This window comes from Cynocephalus volans, chromosome 17 (genome assembly GCF_027409185.1).
Source record: "Cynocephalus volans isolate mCynVol1 chromosome 17, mCynVol1.pri, whole genome shotgun sequence".
NCBI lineage: Eukaryota > Metazoa > Chordata > Mammalia > Dermoptera > Cynocephalidae > Cynocephalus > Cynocephalus volans.
The window spans coordinates 43496391-43519029 of NC_084476.1; the positions used below are offsets into that span (position 1 = coordinate 43496391).

Here is a 22639-nt window from a genome sequence, read left to right on the forward strand (position 1 = left end):
TCTTGTTACCGTATTTACTTAGAATCAGGTGGAGGGAAGAAGTTAACATTATCCCTGAATCTCAAGTCCAACAGGAAATCAATTCCTGGGATAGTAGGATAGACTGACATGTAAAAAAGCCAGGTGATGCATAGGATCTCATATCAATGTCCTTACTCTTCCACTCATTCTGAGTTGCACTTCTTACATGTTCATGCCAGTTCCAGGATATATTGTCTTCATCTTCGGGGTGGAATTAGTTGCAGGATCCGTTTTGAGAATTCAGAGTTTTGGCATCTCCCTTTTGTATGTGGAGGAAAGTTTGGCATTGAAAATGTGCTGTTCTGAGGAAAAATTAGAAAAGGACCCAAGAATTGTCTCTTTCTCACTGTGCATCATTACCTGTTAGATAAAGAAGACTTAAAAACTAACAAAACCCTTGAAAATATTTTGCACGTTTGTCATGTTTCAACTAAAGATGAACACCTGTGATGATGTATGAAGATATTGTGCTAGGCACCATTTTGAGAAAGTGGATTCTTATTCTGAAGGCCTTTTATGCTCCCTTTTAGTATTAGCATTTGTTAGGTACAAATTGGGGGAAAGTTTTAAAGAAGTTTTGCAGTCTTGTAATTTACCTTTGATTGTGACTTGACATGCAGCCTGATTCTGTGCCTGGCACTTAGTAATTCTCAATATTGGCTGAATTAATTGTGAGCAGCATTAAGAAATCCCTCTTTCCCATTTGCATCCTATAACTTAATTCCCCTTTGCCACAAAACCTGTAGGTTTTTGGCCTAGGTAATGTCATTCGTTGCCATTTTGGTGTTTTAAAAACACTAGTGGGAATTGAACATAGTTCAGGATTCATGTGTATGTAGCCTGCCATCCCAGTAGAAAGAGGCATTTATTTATGTAAAAGAAGTGGATGTTGGGAAAATAGAATAATTTAATCGGACCCCCTCACCTCGGGGGGCAGGTTGGCTGGTGCATTCTTTGTGGGCAGGTTGTGCGTGGGTGGAGTTAGTGCGCCTGCGCTGCGCCATCACCTTGGCTGGACTTTACCGCTCGGGTGGCCGCAGCCGCACGGAGCCACCATGCTTTCCAATCTACGGCTCCAAGGACTTGTTTGCCAGTTACGTAGCTCACAGACCTGCGTGTAAGGGGTCTGGGGACCCAGCCTGGAACGGGCTTGAGGGGATCTGTGAGCTCCAGACCCAGCCCTAGCTCAACAATTGGCCCAGTCGGTGCAGAATTAAGGGCAGGTAAAAGAGCCTGGCAACTGGCGTGGTCGCCTAGCTTTACAGCTGGTGTCACAAACAGGATTAAGAGCCGAGCGTTGCAGTCGGAAAGAGGAAACAGCTTATGATAAAATTCTTTAGAAAAACCTCTGAGAAGGATTTTTGATTTAGCCCTTGACCTCCTGAGCTGGCAGTTGCGAAATGCATAGGAACTTAATGCAGATCAAGAATTGTCAACACATGTTCACTTATTCCTTCTAGGCATTTTTAAGGAACACTTCTGTTCTGGCAGCAAGTGCAGAGGAAAGTTAAAAAAGACTAATTTCTGCCTTAGGTTAGGGAAGTAAAGAAGTTAAAAATAGTTTTAAGTGTTTTTTTTAAGAGAAAAGATTGAGCTGCGTTTTTGATAATGGGTGGACAGGCACCTAACCCAGCCTGACAGGGTTAGGAAAGACTTCCTGGAGGAGGTGACCATAAAAGGACCAGGAGGAAGTTGTAAGTAAAGGTGTTTGGCAATCTATGTTAGCAGAGGGAATCCTTCCGGGAACCGTAGTGGCATAATGGCAAGGTGCATGCTGGATAAATGGTGGTGTCTGGGGAGACCGGCGCCGGCAAAGAGGACTGGATTGGGAGCCGTTAAATATATATTTTTCTTTTTAATAAAGTAATGCATCGGGTGTAACAAGTAAATGCAAAGTTGAAAATGAATCTTCTGCCTTTCCCAGGTAACCTTTGTTAGTCTTTCTACAATGTCCTTCATTTTGTACAAACCTGAAAAGTGTTTCTGTTAAAATATGGGAACGTACTTTCCACGTTACTGTATGGCTAGCTTTCCTCGAGCGCGTGGGGCCAAAGTGTGGTGGAAGAGATGGAGGCGGGGCAGGCCTGTGCGTGTGCGGGGCTGACGGCCAGGGCCGGCCAGGAATGCCCCTTACCCGGGCTGGGGGGGAGGGGGGCGCTGCGAGACATCTGGTGGTGCTGTTGGGCTTTCACTTTACAGAACTGGTAATCAGCAATGGTGTTCTGAGCCGGTGGCAGAGGCTAAGTGAAAGGAAGTTGGATGATGGCATCAGTGCTCGCTCACTTCTGAAATTGTGTGGAGTCAGGTCCCCTGGGAACCACTCTGCTGCAGCCCGCTGGATTTAGCTGATAGCCAGTCCTCTCTAGCATTTAAAACCTAAAATACGTGGCATTAAAATTAATTCCAGGAGCATAAGGACATTTGTCCTATATCCCCTCTCAGTTGAATTAACACTGGAAAACATTGAACGACCTGACAAAGGTATTTATCCCAACTTTTTTTAAAAAAGCAAATGACATAAACCTCAGACACAATTCAGTACCTTCTTCACTTGTTTTTAAAGTGTCAGCTAGATTGTTTGAAAGGCAAATTCTCAAGTCCTACCACAGACATACAGGATCAGAAACTAGTGGTGGAGCCCAGCAAGTATGCTCAAATTTGAGAGCTGGTAGATTTTTAGAAGGTAGTTCGCTCATATATAAAGTAGGTATTTTAATATTGCTCAGTCTCAAAAGGTTGCGGATAGCCAAATTTAAATGATAAAGGTGAATGACAAACTCTTGAAACAGCATTTTGTATTGCTGCAGCTTGCTAGCATTCATTGTGCTTTTAGAGCTCCGTTTCTATTTCAAGAAAAGAAATTGCCATGAAGTGTATGTCCAAGTTCAGAAGTTCCCCTAGTCTGAGCTTGTTTAAAATTAGCAATAGTAAGGGGTGCCATTATTTGATTTTTCACAATTCCCCTAACAGGAGTATCACTCTGTCCCAGGTGGTTAATATACCTATGTCCCCATGTTGGTGGTTTTCAACCTTGGCCACATATAATCATCCTGATGCTTAGGCTACACGCAGCACAATTATACCAAAATCCCTGGAAGGTGGACTTCATCGATGTTTTAAGTTTCCAGGTTGAGAACCAGTTTCATACGTTAAAAAACAAAACAAAAAAAAAAACTTGTGAATACTACAATCATGTCTGCAGAAAAGGAAAAAGAAAAAAAAAAAAAAAAAAAACTTGTGAGGCTAATTTCACATATAGGAAGATCTGCCACTGTTTTCCAAGGACACCTTCTGGGGATGTTCTCAGCCTCTACTGCTATTTCCTACAAGTAAGAATAGGCAAAAGCATCACAGGGTAAATAGTGCTGGGGCCACGGAACCAGTACTTTGGTGGATGACCATCTTGGTCAACATTCAAAAAGGTTTTGCTTTTCACAGACTACATAGGCAAACCTGTCAGTTTTTGCCTCTCCAGAATATTAACTATATTACTATTTTTAGTGTCCTTAGGATTTTTTATTGTTAGGACATATGTAACAGAATTTACTATGTTAAGTTTTTAAGTGTACAACTCAGTGGCATTAATCACATTTACAATGTTGTACAACCATCATGATTTTCAAGACTCACTCCTCACCCCAAAGGAAATCAACCATTATGAGTTAATTTCCACTGCCTCCTCCCACAAGCCTAGAAGATCTCATTCTACTTTCTGGCTCTATCAATTTGCCTAGATAGCTCACTGAAGTGGAATCATACATCATTTTGTGTCTGGCTTGTTTCACTTGCATGTTTTCCTAGGTTCATCCATGTTGTAGCATGTATCAAAACTATTTTGTGATGGCTGAATACTGAAACATACAACTTAACACATTTTGTTTAACCACTCATTTGTTGGACACACAAGTTGTTTCACTTTGACTACTGTGGATAATGCTGCAATAGACACTGACATGCAAGTTACTGAGCTCCTGTTCTCACCTCCGTTGACATAAATCCAGGAGTGTAATTGCTGGGTCACTGGTAATTCTTAGCTTTTTGAGGAACTACCACACTTTGCTATTAGCAGCTGCCGACATTTTACATTCTCTATCCATATATAGGGTTCCAAATTCTCTACATTCTAACACTTATTTTCCATTTTGTGGTTTGAGCTATCCTAGTAGGTATGAAGTATCTCACTGTGGTTTTGATGTCCTTTCCTCATGACTGATGTTTATGAAAACCTCTGAGGATTATAAAAATTTTAAAGTGTCTTAAAAAATATTCTTAAATGCATCACAAGTTCACTGTAGATATTTTCTGAATTTGTAAATACCCAGTAAAAATTAAAATCTCTTGAAACAAGTATTATTTTGAACATGTTGATCAATTACCCTTTCCTGAACATCTACTTCACATGCATTAAATATATTAGGGTAGCTGTCTGGCAAAGACTAAACAAAATTCATAAGGAGATGAAGTGAAGAAGTTGTCAATTAGGAATTGACTTAACTATGACAAGAAACACTGAAGATTTGGGAACTATCCCCCCTGCATTTTAGTTTCTCCTTTTCAATTAAAGTACTATCTAGAGGGGAACTTAGGACATAGGCCACTTCCAAGTTGGAAATGTTTAAGCTTCCTGATTATAGCAGATACAGCAGAACCAGTGGCAGATTATATCGACAAAAAAGTTCTCTCATACACACCAGTGTTTGCAAAGTTTTCTGAGCCCCCTTTTTTCTTGGTTCTTTATTCAAGCCCTCCACTTTAACTCCTCATCCTTGTTTAATTTTAAACATTTAACTATAATTCAATCAGTAAACTTTTTTTTTTTGGAGGCTGGCCAGTATGGGTAATAGTATTGTTTTTTTATTACTCATTTGAACTGGTTAAAATGAAGAGTTACATATCTTAATTAGTTAAAAGTCAATGCTTTGACGGTCTGGGAAAAAAAAGCCTGTAGTGACACACACTGGAAATGCTTTGTAATCAGTGTATTAAGGACACATTCATACATTTCAAGAATTGCTTAAATTCTGATACCTAGATTTAAGCATGTGAACATATGATGAATTTTAAAACATACAAGTAGAGCTACTCATCATAATTTGCTATACTACCAATATTAAATTACAATTACTTTGAAGCATAACTCAAATGGTTTAGAGTAAGCCTGTAACATACCTAAGGAACACCTTCTTATACTATACATGCAAATTACTTCTCCATGTAAAGGTCTCTTCACTTTAATTTCTAAGTTACCCAGGTCTGGAAATCACTATACCTCAGGGGCTTATGGTCCAAAGGGGAAAAAATGTAACCAGGACTGGTCAACGTTGTATTATATATATATATATATATATATATAAAAGAAAAAAAAAAAAAAAAAAGGCACAACAGAAGGGAATGCAATTCCAGAAGTACAAGCCCTCAAGATTATGATAAACCCCTTCTTTAGAAAGGTATCACCTTCTATCACTGACACCACAGGCTAAATTATATATTATGCGATCTTCAAGGAGAGGCAATAAGAATAAATGCAGAGGCATCACAATGAATCCCACAATACAAATAACTATACAGACCAACACTTTTCTACAAATTTTTTTTTTGATTGCCAGTTAAATATAGAGTTTTAATTTCGTAGCTTAACAATGACGGGTCATACATCAATTCAATATATATATCCTTAGCACTTCAGTCTAAGCTCGTCCATGTACACAGCTGAAACCAATTACAAGGTGTGGCCAAACAGATGCTAGAACTTCTTAAAAAGTATTTTTCACAAGTATTAAACTTCATCTTGCACACTGAAGTCATACATACAGGGCAAAGTCAGAGCTTTTATATTTGCGTTTATTCTTCATTTAACTTTTAAAACCCTACTATAGTTGAGTATTAAAACAAAAACAATAGCAAGTAGTAAGCATATTATGATTATAGTCCTTCACTCATTCACTACTGCATATAAAATGCCAGCAGTGAGTGTTATTCACTGGCCTCATTTAAGAGGTCTGACACTGAACGCCACCTCTGGGATGATGTTCATCATCCTCATAAGCTTCTCCATTGTAATGGCGCCGTCTTTCCTGATTTGGATCAAAGTCCACCAGTTCTACCTGATCCATTTCATCAGTCTCTTCTACTTCCTTCCTTTCAGGTAGAAGTTTTTCCAGCAAAGAGAGTTTATCAGGAGAGAGAAAGCCATTCTCAGGAAAGTTTACCTATAAAAAACAAGTTTCCACTATAAGTTCAATTTGACTTCATCATTAGCTGCTTGGACAAATTATCATGCACTTATTTTCTCCAGAAAAACACAGGTAACCACATATAATCTTTACGTGCTTCTACCAATCCCAGGTTAGAATACATGTTCTAAAGGGCATAGTATCTGGCACTCTGAACTAGAGTTTAGGGATTATGACAAAGGTTAGGTCTTTGTACTTTAACAACTATTGTTCTACTCAGCAACTACTTACTTTGGTGGCTGGCCAGTGTAGCAATCCAAACCCTTAACCTTGGTGTTATCAGTACCATGCTCTAACCAAATGAGAAAACCGGCCAGCCCAATTATTATTTTTTTTTTTTGACTTTTTAATACAAGAAACCATCCTGAAAAAATCTAATCCTTTTAAAGAGGTAATTCAAACAAAGCTATTCTTATTCAAAAGGTAGTCTCTTACCCAAAGACATTTTAATTATTGTATTTGTGGGTGAGAGGACAATTTAAGACCGAGGGCCGGCCCGTGGCTCACTCGGGAGAGTGTGGTGCTGATAACACCAAGGCCATGGGTTTGGATCCTATATAGGGATGGCCGGTTGGCTCACTGGCTGAGAGTGGTGCTGACACCACCAAGCCAAGGGTTGAGATCCCCTTACTGGTCATCTTAAAAAAAAAAAAAAAAAAAGACTGAGGAAAATGGTTGGGGTGCTTTATGAATCATACTATTAACAAAACAAGCTTTACAGTATTTTGCCAAGCCCCAGTCCATCCTTAAACAGCCAGTTAATGAAGCAAATAAACCCACACCCAATTTGTTAACAAGGAAAGCTCAACACAACTGTAGATCAGATCAATGTTATTTCTTCCTGGACAAGAGGGAATATAAATTTGAGAATGCTCAGCATGCAGAAAATGTAATTCTATCAGTTCCTGGTAAACTAATCATTCACAAATATTCTTGAGTACTTTATAGCTTACCTTAAATTCGATGATTAGGCGACCCTTCTCATATGGTCTACGATAAATCGGCATGCCTTCATTTAGCACGCACTTAATATCTCCATGTTTGACAATCTGACCTAAAAACATCAAAACGAAGTTCTTGCTTAAGTATGGTTACATTTTTATGAGGCAGTGGGGTGGGGGGGTGGGGGAGGAAACTAAGAACAGAGAAATGTCCTAGCTCACTGACAGGAGGAAATCTATGTGGTGAAACAGTCCTGTTACCTTTCATTTATGGGTTTTCCAGGAGCTGCCAAAAAAGAACCAAGATCTTAAGACTTCATTTCAGCCCAGAGAAGGATATATTACCAAGGAAGAAAAACACTTGTTTTCTTTCAGTGCCTATACTACTTAGTTATCAGGAGATAGGGGAAAACATTAGAATAAAAAGAGATCATCTAGTTACCATACCTGGATGAGAGGTGATGACTATGGTTCGGTTGTCAAGAGTGGATATTGGCTTTTGGAAGCCACACAGTGCTTCAACCAGCTGTATGTCCATACACATGAAAAGGTCTTCTCCTCGTCTGTATGAATGCAAATATGGCGTATATTTACCTTTTTCAAATCACCAATGATTAGAAGTACCACAATAGACAACTGTTTTCTTCTTTCCCAACAGCAAGAGTGTCTTTCACAAAGATGTCCCTTCTTCCCCCATTCTAAAAATCTAACAGAGCTGAAAACTGGAAACAGTAAATATTTGGAACCTGCCAGTCAGGTTTCAAAGGTCAAGAATCCTTTCCCTCTGAAATCCTTCTACACACTCTTGGCAGTTTCTACCACTTACTATCCTTACTATCCCCCAAATTACCTAATCTTCAATCTGGTTTCTCAAAGGATGAAGAAAACAATTCTGACAAGAGGCTTAAAGAAAGCGAACATATGTTAGGGATAGTGGATGTTATGGTGTAAGTTTAACAGGCTTGTGCTGGGTCATGGACTATTTAGGCTCTATTAAATTAAATAGTGAGGATATGACCAATTTCAAGAGACAGCAAGAATTTTTTGGAATGAAAAAAGGCAGTGCCTGGAATTTTGTGAGCAAACATAGTATTTTCTATTTAATAACAGCCCACTTCCTCCTTCTAATGCTTAGACTTTCCTTTTTTCCAATCCATATTAATAACACATCTTTAGGGCTGAGCCCGTGGCGCACTCGGTAGCGTGCTGCGCTAGCAGCGCGGTGACGCTCCCGCCGCCGCGGGTTCGGATCCTATATACGGATGACCGGTGCACTCCCTGGCTGAGCGCCGGTCACGGAAAAAAAAAAAAAAAAACAAAAAAAAACAAAAAACACATCTTTAATCAGACAAATATTCCCTGGGAAAAACTCTTGTGGATTCACCTCAAATGATAGCACAAAAATCCTAAGCTTGACAGCAGTTCCCATTATTTTTCAGGCACTTGTGAAATATTCCTTTATAATTAATTCTAAGCCAGTTCCTCCAAGGTTTTGTCCCCAACCTACATCTACTCCATTATGTTTTGAAACTAGCTACGGATATATTTAACACAAACATTCACTGTTAACCACTAATTTTTCTTGTGCTTCAGTATAAATTCACCATAAACTCAGTATTAAACATTTCATAGCAGTAGATCTGAATTTATATATACTTAATATTGAGTCCTAAGTTTAGTTTCATAAAGAGATGGTTTTGGATATTTACAATTAAAAGTAACTCAATTTAAGGGCCAGCCTGTGGCTCACTTGGGAGAATGTGGTGCTGACAACACCAAGGCAACAGGTTCGGATCTCTATATAGGGATGGCCGGTTAGCTCACTTGGGAGAGCGTGGTGCTGACAACACCAAGTCAAGGGTTAAGATCCCCTTACTGGTCATCTTTTATAAAAAGAAAAAAAAAAAAGTAATTAAATTCATCATGAATTCAGGATTGAAAACTGGTAAAAGCTTTAGGGCACTTACTTTTAACTGTTTAACTGACTGAGGGCAAAATTTTGTCTAGCAATGTTTCCCCCAGCCACTTGCTACCTGTTTATGGTCATATAAAACATCTCCTAATTGAAATATATGTTTCAAGTTCCAGATTAGGTAGTAACTCATTTTCAGACAAAAAGCTAAAATATGATCCTATTTGTTTTCAGCCTCTTTTATGATTGAAATGCTAATGGTTAACAACCTTTTACAAGATACATATAATGTAACTCAACTCTCCTATACTTTTCTCGGTTATTTCCAGGAAATATGTACTAAAAGTAATGGAAAGCTCACTTAAATAAAAAAAAAAAAGAAGAAAAAGACCAAATATGCAAGATATCAGTTTAAGTGGTTGATTAAAGTCTTTACCGGGTAAAAACAGCATGGTCCTTCTGATCTAACACAATGATAATATCTCCTGGCTCCAGTCCTGGTTCTTGGTCTCCTTCACCATGGAATGTTATCTTCTGGCCATCTTTCATGCCTGAAAGATTAATTTTATACTCCTACTGAATACCCAACTAAGGTCAGAATCACAAAGTCTGCCAAGAGACAGATTTGTTTGTGTATGAAAAGTAAAATGTTAAAGCCTTTGTGGATGCTAAATATCACAGAAATGACTAAGAAAGCCCACTTAATTAGTTCAGTGCAATATGCTATTAAAGAAATCTATCACAGCGGAGAACACAAACTGTAGCGGTAAACAGACCAGACTTCAAATCTCAGAGCTGCTATTTACTGACCGAATTACCCTGGGGAAGCAAGTTGCATAACCTTCTTAAGTCTCAACTTTCCCACAGAGACCCCTACCTCGTTAGGCTGTTGACAGGATCTATCCTGGCACCAAATCAGTGACTGGCAAACTAATAAATGCTAACTATTTCATTTATAAGAACCTATATCAACTAATTTCTGTTAAGTCCAATAGCAGTGCAAATCAAGAGCTTCTTCTCTCATTACAGTACTAGTATCTACATATAGAAAACCTACGCAAGGGCCAGCCAGTGGCTCACTTGGGAGAGTGTGGTGCTGACAACACCAAGTCAAGGGTAGAGATTCCCTTACTGGTCATCTTAAAAAAAAAAAAAAAAAAAAGGAAAAAAAAAGAAAACCTACACATAAACCTACTAAAAAAACCCTTAAAAATCCATAAATCATTTTGTTTAAGAACCAGTTTAGTCCCTGTATAGAAGGATAATTAGTGCTGGGTACTCCCTAAGCACATGTGGTCAATGTTGAAAGTACAGGGAGAAGAGTATTTTCGAACAAAACAATTTTAAAAGGCCAACATTTTTTTACTGAGACTCCCTCCCCCTCCTATCTCTGCTCCACATATTTTTGTTCAGTTAGGGATTGGACATCTCTTTAAACACAACTCATGTTAAGAAAACCTGTGCTTGTAGGTCATTCCACTGTGACAATACCTCTTATTTCCTGAACAAATGATCACTGAGGTTGCCTAACATAAAAATTTTGTTTCACTTTTTAGTATAAAAAATAAGTCTGTATAAACACGGTACCATAAATTCCTATCTATCAATCTAGATTCAGTAGTTAACTCGTGTTTAATATTTCATGTTTTATAACCTCCATGTCCCCCCAACTTACTTCAAAGCAAAACCCAACCATATCCATTAATCCACAAATACTTCAATACATACTTCTTAAATAAGGACTTAAAAGCACAACATCAGTATCATACACTAACAAAATTAAAGTCTGTTTTTAATCATGTATGAGACAAAGTAACTGTCTTGCTGAACACTAGCGAAGCAATTAAACTCAGCTAGGTTTTTCTGGTTGTTCGGTATTACCGTAGGAGCACGGGCAAGCACAGCATAAATGGCTTCACTTACAATTGGTCCCCTCATATATACATGCTGTTGGTAGCAAGAGGGGACATCTTACCAGAGGGGGAAAAATCCTCTGTACAAATCCTATTAAACATGTGCCAATTAAGGGGAAAACATAGATTTGTTAAATTCAACAACTGGCCAGGAATTTTTTTTTACTTTTCAATATATATCATGGGAGTGGGGGGCCAGCAGTATCACGATTCACATGGCAGAATACTATTGCAGCCACTTAAATTAATGGAGGTAGGTATATGGCTGGTGGCTCACTGGGGAGAGTGTGGTTCTGATAAGACCAAGGCCACGGGTTCAGATCCCTATATAGGGATGGCCGGTTAGCTCACTTGGGAGAGCGTGGTGGTGACAACACCAAGTCAAGGGTTAAGATTCCCTTACTGGTCATCTTATTAAAAAAAAAAAAAAAGAAAAAGAAAAAAGAAAAAAAGTAGGTGTATGAACTAATATGGAAAGATATTCATAATATTAACACTTCCAGATTGGTATGCACTGTATAATGCTAGTTTCATTTGAAAATAGCAAAGTCTAAAAAATCTCTGCCATAATGTTGACTATTTCAGAACAGAATTAGGTTTTAACTTTCTCTGGGTTACATACATTTCTAAAATTTCTACAACTAACAACCCAACACTATTATATAATAATACATTTAAAAACATTTTTATAAATTGATAAAAGTAATTGACAAAATAATCAAACCCTAAGAATATGAACAGGAAACATTTATTTATAACTTAGAGCCCAACAGGTAGAAACTGACTGGTCTACAGCCTATTAAAAACAACAACAAAAAGAATAAAAGTAACTTCTTACAAGTTAATTAAGAAATAGAACATTTTAACACAATAACAGGCAGATGAGCCAATTAAAAAGTGGACTAATAAGCATATTTAAACAGTTAAAAAAAATATTTTTCTTCACCTAAATCCCCCTCAAAATATCTAAAAGTATGCATATCCTTTAATCTAATATTTCCTAAGGATATTAAGAATGTGAACAGAGTTTAATTGTAATTTTAAAAAATATGGAAGAACTATGGTTTAACAGGAGAGAATTAAGTTTGTAACACTACTGAATCATTTACAATGCCACTGATGTCAGAATCATGACCCTGTTATACATATTAATCGAGGAGATCCCTAAAGTATTCTTGTGTAATATAATACAGATATGCAAAATAAGTCTGGCTGGAAGAACATTATTTACCATGTAGCATAATTATTTCTGGGTGACAGAATCAGACACATAATTAAGGACAGTTTTTTGAAAAGGTTATAAAATGTAGCGTTAATACACTTGCCATGGCATTCAAGACTTCATAATGAGAAGTGGCTTAGAACTCACCTTTGTCAATATGAACTTCTAGAATCTTCTTCTCTCGAACTATCTTTCTTCCATTGCAGCTTTTACATCTATCTTTAGGACTAATCCGTTCCCCATGGCCCTGACACTCCATGCACACAGACTGAATTTGCTGAACCATTCCAGGTCCTATCTGATGAATTCTTATTTGCATTCCAGTGCCTCGGCAATTGGGACAGCACTCTACTGCTCCTTTCTTACCACCTCGGCCTAAATAGTTTAAAAGAAAGATTACATGCAAATTTAGTAGCAGATACAGTGATGAATGTTTTAATAGGACAGTTCCTAAAATACTATACTTTTCTTAATATTTTCAAGGCCTGATGGAATGCTGCCCTAAAAATAATAAGGAGCCATCTCAGAATCTTGAATATGTTCCCAAAGCAAAATTCTTAGAACTACTTCATCTGTGAGATAAAACCATTTTAAAGATTTTATTTTCTTTAGAAGGTACCATAGTCCAACAAATAACTTGTACTTATAAAAAGAGAATACCAAATTAATTTGATTCCAAACAGCATTTAAAATATACACATAAGGAGCTGGCCAGTGAGCTCAGCTGATTAGAGTGCAGCCTTGTAACACCCAGGTCATGGGTTCAGATCCCCACACAGACCAGCTGCCACAAATAAATAAAATCACTTATATTTATTTAAAAAAAAAAAAAAAAGCTGGCTGTAGGATCCTTGTACTGGCCAGTGCCATTAAAAAACAAACAAACAAAAACATCAAAACCCAAAACACACACACATAGAAGAAAGTGCTGATATTTTGCTAGTATTTCTCTAGGTGGTAGGTTCAGGTGGTTTTCTTCACACTGTACTCTTAAAGATTTAAAATATTATTTATTTACTTATCATTTTTGAGCAGTTGGCTTGTATGGGGATCCCAACCCTTGACCTTCAAAATTTAGACAGTGTACATTTATCAGTTTTATATATCCAGAAAGTCTTCGGCTTCATTTTGTTATTGCATGAGAGATGTTAAAATACCGTACCTTCACATTTGTCACAAATCACATTCTTCTGCAGAGCCAGTTTTCTTGTTGCACCATTATATAAATCTTCTAAGGTTACTGACAGCTGATGTACAACATTTTTACCTAGAACAAAATACTGACCATTAAAAATGTGTCTAAGATACTGCCATCTTATTTGTGTCAAAGGTACTATTAAAAATGGTAAAGGATAATGACAAATGAGCCTCACAGAGTACATCTGTTGGGCATCTACAATAACAGAATGTTCATCACATTATCACATATGAACCTCAAATGGTGATGTAATCACAGATGAGGGAAACTGGGTCAGAGATTAAGTAATTTGCCTAAGGACGGATGTGGCTCTTAGAAATATGGCAATCAAAAACATTACCTACAAAAGACCTTGAGATAACCAATGTTATTTAAATAGGCATATTTCACAATAATCCAAACATACATTTCTGTCCCAATATATTCTTTGAAGCTTTCACTTGGTTTGGTACTGAGCAACATGGCCAATTACTTCATCCAAAAATTCTTTAGCACAATAGATTCATAATTAAGTCTGGTTGGTGAAGTTGATGTATTTATTGAATCACCACAGAAAAATATCAATTCCTACTTATTCCTGCTTCAGTAGGAATGGCTCATTTACTGCTGGGCCAGCAATGGTTATTTTAAAGGCTAAATTTCATACTCTATGAAGACTAAAGAACTGTATCTTTATTTTTGTTTTAAATTAATATAAATTTAAAGAGCCACACATGCCTGGTGGCTACAAAGGAACGCTACCATGCTTCACTTAAATCTTAGAACAGGAAGTGGAAGTTTGAGATCACATAAGCATACTGAGAATAAATAAAGTCACGTGCCAACCCTTAAGTTAATAAGTTCTTAGCTAGTGATCCTTCCATGAGGACTTTATCCACCACAAAAACCTTACACCTAACTGAAAAAAGTTCTCAAGTCTCCTTTCCGCACAATGGGCCCTATGAACATTCTTTCTGCACGCTGAAAGCTGCCCTTCTCACTTTAACTATACATAGAACAAAAACAAAGCTTTTGGGGTTTGTTAAAGCACAATTTCCAAAAAGTGATTTCTCAATGATCTAGGCCATACAGGAGAGTTTGCACTGACAACTTTCAGGTCAATTCTTTACTTAAAAATAAATTTAAATACAAAGAAAAAAGGGGAAAAAAAAAGAAAAAAATCACCATTACTCTTCTGTGGGATAAATCATCCTAACAATTTACTAATAAGCAAGTGATCTGGATTACAGATTTTATTTTTAAGGTAAATTCCTTAAAAATAAATAACAATCCTTTACTTCATTGAAGTTCTTTCAAGAAAGACTGAGTGAACAATTTCCAAAGCCTTTCTGAACCTTAAAAAAGCTCAAAGTAGGGGCTGGCCCATGGCTCACTTGGGAGAGTGAGGTGCTGATAACACCAAGGCCACGGGTTTGGATCCCTATATAGGGATGGCTGGTTAGCTTACTTCGGAGAATGTGGTGCTGACAACACCAAGTCAAGGGTTAAGATTCCCTTACTGCTCATCTTTAAAAAAAAAAGACAAAAAACAACTCAAAGTAAAATTTCATGGCTTGCCCGTTTATTCTAAAACTGGGTCTACTCATCAGCTCTTGTTTGTCTGTATAAAACTATACTGGGCACAAAGTGATACTGACTTCTCTTCACTGGAACATGGTACTCCTATGAACAAGATTTCTACAGTCTGTAGGCCACTTTTCTGCTAAATATTAAATGCAGTCAACCCTCAATACTCACGGGTTAGGTTCCATGAGTTAATCAACTGAGGATTGAAAATACTCTGGATCAAAAATATTCAGAAAAAAAAGAAAAAATTATAACACACACACACACAAACAGTATGACTATGTAGTATCTACATTGCATGAGGCATTGTGAGTAATTTAGATATGATTTAAAGCATACAGGAGTAAGTGCATATATTATATGAAATACTACACCATTTAACATAAGGGACTTGAGCATCTGCAGATTTTGGTATCTGAGGGGGCTCCTGGGACCAATTCCCAGCGGATACTGACTATATTTTGATATAATAAAGCTGAAGCAAGATTACACAGGTAGCAGGCTATTTGGAGGCAATGAATCTATTTTCAGGCCTGGCTCTCCTGCTGTTGGCTTGCTATAAGAGCTTGAGGAAGTAACACACTCTCGATTGAAAAAGGCCACTGTACTCACCACTAGGTTTCTTGGGGTGGGGGTGGAAAAAAGGTCAAATAAGATCTGTAAAAAGGGCTTTGAAAATTACATTTCTATACTTTGTTCCCTTAATTAGTGTTCGATAACCTATTAAGTTGGATATATCCAAGAGGTTTAGAAATACATTCCTTACCACTTGACTGGCCTATTTTTAGGTACATCAAAATCTCATTTCTAATAACTACACCATAAATTGAGCAGAGGCAGCCTATGGTCAGTTTGTAACATTATACCAACATACAAACAACAATTTAAAATGGGTGAATTCTCAAAAATTTGCTTTGACCAACCGCTACTTTAATTTGCTGTGAGTGGACTAGATTATTCTTACCTCTCCTTTCTCTCTGCATCCTTCCTCCTCCTCCAAAAAACATATCAAAGATGTCCATGGGGGAGCCAAAACCGCCACCGGCTCCACCCTCTTTAATTGCCTGCTCTCCTCCTTTGTCATATAATTCCCTTTTCTTTGCATCAGAAAGAACTTCGTAAGCTTGAGAAATCTGTTTAAACTGTTTAGGGGGAATAAATTTCATTTTTTAAAAAACAATTGTTGCAAAGCATAGCCATCATATTATATACTCTCAACTTCAGGCAGTAATAGAAAAACACTGTACATCTGACAAAGAACTATTCAGATATGTTTAAGAGTATACTTACCTTCTCTCCTTCATTTGGATTCTTATCAGGGTGGTACTTCAAGGCCAGTTTCCTATAAGCCTTCTTCAATTCCTCCTGGGTGGCATTGGGTTTAACCCCCAAAACATCATAGTAAGTGGTTTCTTTCACCATTTTCTACAGCCTGAAACGAGAAAATGTAATTTTAGCTGGCTTTCAACTGGTGGTTTTAATTAGAAAACTCAAAGCTAAGGCAGAGCAATCTGTTCTTTGCCAAATCCACCTCTCTGAAACTTCACAAAAAAGGTAACAATTCCTGCGATAACTCAGCTATAAATTCTAATAGACTAAATATAAGCTATTAATAATTATCAGGGAATAATTCTGAAGCCTCTTTCTAGCAGCTGGTTCCCAGTCTCCCACACCAAAGCTTCCAAACATGACATACACGATCATATGGATTCTTCCTGTTCCCCTTCCCCAAAAATGCTAACAGCAGGAATCAAAAGGAGCATTAATAGGTTCAGTCCATTGGCTGCTACGTTATCACTGTCTTTGGTAAATCCGAGAAACGCCACACACTCGCCAGAAAAAAAGACATTAGGGCACACGGGGCTGGGGGAGTGGTTTATTACCTTGGTTATGAACACCAGCTGCATAGAGGAAGCCCCCCCGCGCCCCAATCCTTAGGAGTGTTTTTTCAACCCCACAGCTTACAGCTTCTCCGCTTTCACGGCCGAGCCCCTCGCGCTTTCAGGCCGGCGCCGTTTACACGTCGTTAGGCTTCCCCCGTACTTGGCACCGACCATTAAGGTTTCCTTTCTTTCTCCCTCCCACACTGGATCGAAGAGGTGGAAGGGGAAGCCCGGCCCTCAACAAAGAGAGGGAGGGGAGACAGAAGCGAAAGCCGCAGCCTCCGCCCTGCTCCTCCCGCAGCCCCTCGCCCCTGCCTCCCCGTGCGCGTGCGCGCAGGGTCGTCCACCCCGAGCGAGCGCGGGCGGAGGAGAAGCCCAAGGCAGCAGTTCCTGGGCGATCTTAGGCGGCGTGGGGACCGGGGGAGGACCAGGCAGGCTAACGGGCTCGCTCGCTGCGTGCCAGGGACGGGATGCTGGGGCACCACACCGGCCCACCAAAAAGGGAATCGTGGTTCTGGGAACCAACAACCCTCCCGCCCACGAGGAGCCAACTGCCTTCCCACCAGGGCTCCATCCGGCATCCGGGCGCCGCCAATGGCGCCCGCCGGGGGAGAAGAGGAAGCGCGAGGGCTAAAACTCACCGGTGAGCGGGCTGAGGCCGGTGAGGGAGAGCGGGAAGGAGCGCGAAGCTGTGCGCAGCTCGGGAACCGCCGCTCTTCCTCCTCTCACCGAGCGTTCTGGAAAGTTCCGCCCGGAGCGCCGCAGCCCTCGTCTTTTGTAGCCGAGCCTGGGCGCGTCACCCGCAGGAAGTTCCGCCCCTGCCGGCCGCTGCCACCGCCCCGCGGTTACCTGGGCAACGGCGCGGGGGCTGGGAGGGGCTGTGCCGAAGGGCCTTGTGGGGGTGGGTGCAAGCCCGGTTCCCGAAACTCATGGAATCTTCTGGAGCCCCTTTCTCCACCCAGCTACGGGAGACTGTGGAAATCTCCGTCCGGAGCGGGCATGCTCAGGAGCGGTGCAATTCAGAGGCAACTCAGGGTTCCCAATCAGTGGGGCGGACGCCGCTCGCGAGGGCAGAGAAGGCTCGGGTACAGGGCCCCGGGAGGGAGCTGTGTCCATAAGGGGAACCTCTCTGGGCAAAGCCCTACGCTCCTCGCCGTCTTCTCCCCATTCCCTGTCGGTGTCTCTGATTTTGTTGGTTCTCAGCTCTGAGGTTCTGGAAAACCCGCTGAAGCAGAAATGCCCAGCTGGGCGGGCCTAGCCCCCAGACCAATCTCACAGGCCTTGGATCTTACTGTTCCTCACGCGCAGTCCAAAGCCGCCTAATCCACCGAATTGCCAAGATGTTAGAGCTCTTTGTGTAAGTCCAGGTCCCTAGACACTCGCTATCTGCCTTGGACCTTGCTGGCTTCCACAGATTGAGCGCAGGGAGTCTGGGATTGAACTAAACAGGGAAACGTTTGGAATGCCTTGATGCAAGGTGAAGGCCGTGGACTCTTCCCTGGTCAGGCTTTCACCCAGTTTGGCTACAGAGTAGCAGCAAGAGAGGCTAACCGAAAGAAATTATTATAATTATTTGACTTAACTTTTAAGTCCCGCCAGTCAGTGAACCTGGATCTACAGTCTGTAAAGTGAGGCTTTGGGCTTTCAGATGTTGGGAAGGGGGGACATAATGGGAAATGGGGTCTGTTGTCTTTATTCAATACACAACAAACACATCAGGATCTAGCACCGAAAAAACTGCAGATGCAAAGGTGAAAATGAGGACTGGCCGATTACTCACTTAGGAAAGCTGGTAACGCCAATGTCATGGGTTCTGATCCCCGTATTGGCCAACCTCCCCGCGTCGCCCCCCTCCCAAAAGTAATTGCAAGCAAAGTTGAAAATGCCCAGTTCACATCATTTAGACGTTACGGGGAGCCAACCCAGTCAACGAGCTACAAGGGAAATCAAGTAGAGGTCATCAGGGGAGAGGCTCCCATATTAACCTGATCGATCAGGTAAAATTTTCCTAGGAAATTGGCAGTTGAGCTGAGTTTTGAAGAAGGAAGAAAAGCATTTCCAGCAGTGGGCAAAGCACAGGGAAAGGTTACTGTGTGCGAGAATGTGATGTTTTTAGGAAATTACACGTAATTGGATATAGCCAGAGCTAAGGGAGCTGGATGGCTGGAGATGAGACTTCAAAGCTACTTCGGAAACGTTTGCACTTTTTGGTATACCTTGCTGAGAGAAGAATATTGAACTTTATCCTGGAAGCAGTCCCATGCTACCTTTTCAGCCGTGTCGCTTTCATTAATTTAGACTCTGCATTCCAGTCACACACAACTATCTCCAGTTTCCCAAAGGCTTTTTCATTTTTCTGCTTTTGCTTTGGCTGACAAAGAGCAAATTTCCCCAATCTAAGGTATTACCTTCTTAAGCATCACCTCTGGTATATATAAAGTTTTTTCGTTAAGCCAACGCTTACTAAAAGTCTAACATTGCCAGGCCGTGTACTAGGCCTTGGTAATTGATATAAAAATCATGTAAGTCATGGTCCCTGCCGGCAAGTAGCTCACCACATAGTGAGGGAACCAGAAAGGTACAAAAGAACAGGTTGTGTGATAAATGCTAAAAAAGGCAGAGTGTCAGGTGCTGAGTATCCCAGACAGAGAGACCAGCAAGTGTGAAAGCATGGATAATACAGAACAATCTACAAACAATAAATAATAAATATTGTTCATGTAGTTGTAGTCCTAAAGTTACTGCTTTACTAGGGCCGACCCGTGGCTCACTCGGGAGAGTGTGGTGCTGATAACACCAAGGCCACAGGTTCGGATCCTATATAGGGATGGCTGGTTAGCTCACTGGCTGAGTGTGGTGCTGACAACACAAAGCCAAGGGTTAAGATCCCCTTACCGGTCATCTTAAAAAAAAAAAAAAAAAGAGTTACTACTTTACTGTAATATGAATCGTGCATTTGTGAACCTAACAGTGGTTACGCATATTATCAAATCACTTTAAACAAGTTTCCACAATAAATATTACCATGTCTAGTGTTTCTTAAATATTGCCATGCTTAATGTTTTTTTTCTGCCTCAGGAATCCAACTGAAATTCCCACAACTTTGAGAAAGATGCAAGTGTGATACAAACATGAAGATTTCTCCTTGAGACTGCCATCATAAGACTGTGAAATCTGATAATCAAAATACTTTTAAAATCTGCAAGCTCATGTATTGAGTAATTCTTTACTAATAATAAAGTAAGAGCCATAAAAGTTGGTTTAAATAAAGAAAAATATGCACTTGTTTGTACGTGCATGGAATATTTCTGGAAGGTACATGGAGATGTGTAATACGGAGTCTGTGTGGAGAGCTAGGTGCTGTGTAGAGGTGGATGGGAGGGAGACATTTTACAATGCACATTTTTGTAACTTGAATTTTTAATGTACTTATTAAAAAAATTAAACTTTCTTTTTTTCTTTTTTCTTTCTTTCTTTTTTTTTTTTTTTGGTGGCTGGCCATAACAGGGATCGAACCCTGGACCTTGGTGTTATCAGCACCACGCTGTAACCACCTGAACTAATTGGCCCGCTCCCTAAACTTTAAAAAGTATAAAATTCCCTCCTCTTTATTCAGGCTTTGAACTTGTCACTGTAACAGCAAAGTTAGGTGATTCTTAATTTCCTTAAAAACCATCAATAGATATGTTCTTTGTGACATTTCTTTTCTTTATAGAACCTATTTCAGTGGTGCTGAAAATATGTACTGTTGAATATTTTGGCTTTTCAGTAATAGAAGTTAACACTTTTAAGATGCATTCTTATTTACATAAAATACAAAAATATTGGCAATAAGTTTGTATGTGATCTTTTTTGTGTAGAAACGGGATCATATTATGCATGCTGTTTGCAGCTTGCCCTTTTCACTTTATCGTCATCTTACCATGTCAAGATAAATAAATCTACCTTGTTATTTTTAATGACTTCATAGTATAAAGCATGTAGGCACCAAAATTTAACCATTCCCCTATTAATGAACATTTCAGCAATTTCCAATGTTTTACTAACAGTACTGCAAAGAAATTCTCAAACACGGCTTTGGGTATTCATGCAAGTGTTTTTGTAGGATGGGCACCTAGAATTGAAATTGCTGGTTCAACATGAATGAAAGTTTTAAATCGTAATATAACTTCACATATTAGTTTGTAGTGCTTCCAGCAGTGTGTGAGTGGGCCTTGCCAAAACAAGATTCTGTCTTTTCTTCTTATTTGTTAAATCTTTGCCAATCTTAGAGATAAAAAGTGGTATCTTACTGTTTTGATTTGAGGTTCATTAGTAGTAAGGTTAACCATCTTTTAAATGTTTAATGACTCTCTGTCAACTGTCCATTCATATTATTTGGCCATTTTTCTATAGTGTAACTCCATTATTTTTATGATATATAACAGCACTTTTATATTAGGAATGGTAGATGTTAGTCTGTGATGTATTGCAATTATTTAATGCATTGTTAGCTTTTCACTTAATATCTGCTATATTCATTTTTTTGCCATATAAAAGTTTAAATTTTTATGTAGATAAGTTTTGACCTTTTCTTTTTCTCCCCTCCTTTCCCATCTCCCTCATCCTTCATTTGTATTTAGAAAGCCTTCACCAATCCAGCATTATAGATGTATTCCTCCAGGTTTTCTTTTAGTACCTTTAAGTTCCATTTTAAACTTAAATATTTGTTGCATCTAGAATTTATTTTGGTATAATGGCTGAAGATTATTTGTAAGTAATGGAGCTTTATTTCTCTCCAAATGGTGAGTTAGTTTGTCTAACACTATTTTTTTTTTTTTATCGAAAAGCTACATGAATTTTATTGAGACTTGTGATACAAAACAAGGTGAAGACAAGTACAAATGACATTAAATTCCAATCCAGTAAAGGCTGGATTAAAAACTTTAAAAAAGAGATACAGTTTGCATAGAAAAAAACTTGCAGGACCTTCTTCCTTAGGCAATCACAGTGATAACACTATTTGTTTTAATAATTTATTTTTCCTGACTAATGTGAAATGCCACTTTTAATGTACAGTAAATTTCCATTAAAATATATTTTATTGTATGGGAGGCCTAGTTTCCCTCATTGTTCCTTCTTATTAGAATAGTCTTGCATTTTCTTAGTATGTTTATTCTTCCAACTGAATTCAAGAATATTTATGGGAGAGGGCTGGTTGGTTAGTTCAGTTGGTTAGAGCATGGTGCTGATAACACCAAGGACCAAGGTACTTGTACTGGCCGACTACCCCCCCCCAAAATGTTGCTGGCAGATTCCCCCAAAATTCCACTGTAATTTTGATTGTGATCACAGTGATTTTATATATCAGTTTGGGGGGAATTAGCATGTTCATAATGTTGAGTCTTCCCACCCATGAACATGTAAGTGTACATTCACTTTCTTCGTTGTGTTTTATAGTTTTGTTTTGGTTTTTACACCAGCTCCAGGGCTGGGCAGTTAGCTCACTCAGAGCATGGTGCCGATAACACTAAGGTCTAAGAGTTTAGATCCCTGTAATGGCCAGCTGTCAAAAATAAAAAATAGAAAAACCTAAGTCCTGATCATTTCTTAAATTTGTTACTAGGCATTGTTTTTTGGTTGGTATCATGAATGGTTTCTTTTCTTATTATATTTTATTTCGGTGGGATATCTGTAACTCTCAGTAACCATATGGCGAGGTCACAAGTATCCATGGAGGTAGCTGGAGATGGCTGGAAGCATGGTAGGAG

General features: G+C 39.2%; 1 protein-coding gene and 1 long non-coding RNA gene across 3 annotated transcripts; one reads left to right on the forward strand and one right to left on the reverse strand.

Moving 5' to 3' along the window:
• Positions 1-5597: 5597 nt before the first annotated feature.
• On the reverse strand, positions 5598-17647 carry DNAJA1 (DnaJ heat shock protein family (Hsp40) member A1). Of its 2 annotated transcripts, XM_063081926.1 has the most exons (10): positions 17531-17647; positions 16972-17092; positions 16297-16438; positions 15971-16148; positions 13405-13509; positions 12390-12617; positions 9544-9658; positions 7643-7758; positions 7208-7308; positions 5598-6230 (listed from the first exon to the last, which is right to left on the reverse strand). In XM_063081926.1, the coding sequence occupies exons 3-10, from the start codon at positions 16426-16428 to the stop codon at positions 6012-6014; spliced, it is 1194 nt and encodes a 397-aa protein (XP_062937996.1). In that variant the 5' UTR covers positions 16429-16438; positions 16972-17092; positions 17531-17647; the 3' UTR covers positions 5598-6011. The 2 variants fall into 2 exon arrangements, with proteins under 2 accessions (XP_062937996.1, XP_062937995.1); XM_063081925.1 differs by lacking the exon at positions 16972-17092.
• Positions 17648-17779: 132 nt separating this feature from the next.
• On the forward strand, positions 17780-20177 carry LOC134365702 (uncharacterized). The gene is made up of 2 exons (XR_010022152.1): positions 17780-17974; positions 19968-20177. It is a non-coding gene; the product is annotated as an uncharacterized LOC134365702 (long non-coding RNA).
• The last annotated feature ends 2462 nt before the right edge of the window (positions 20178-22639 follow it).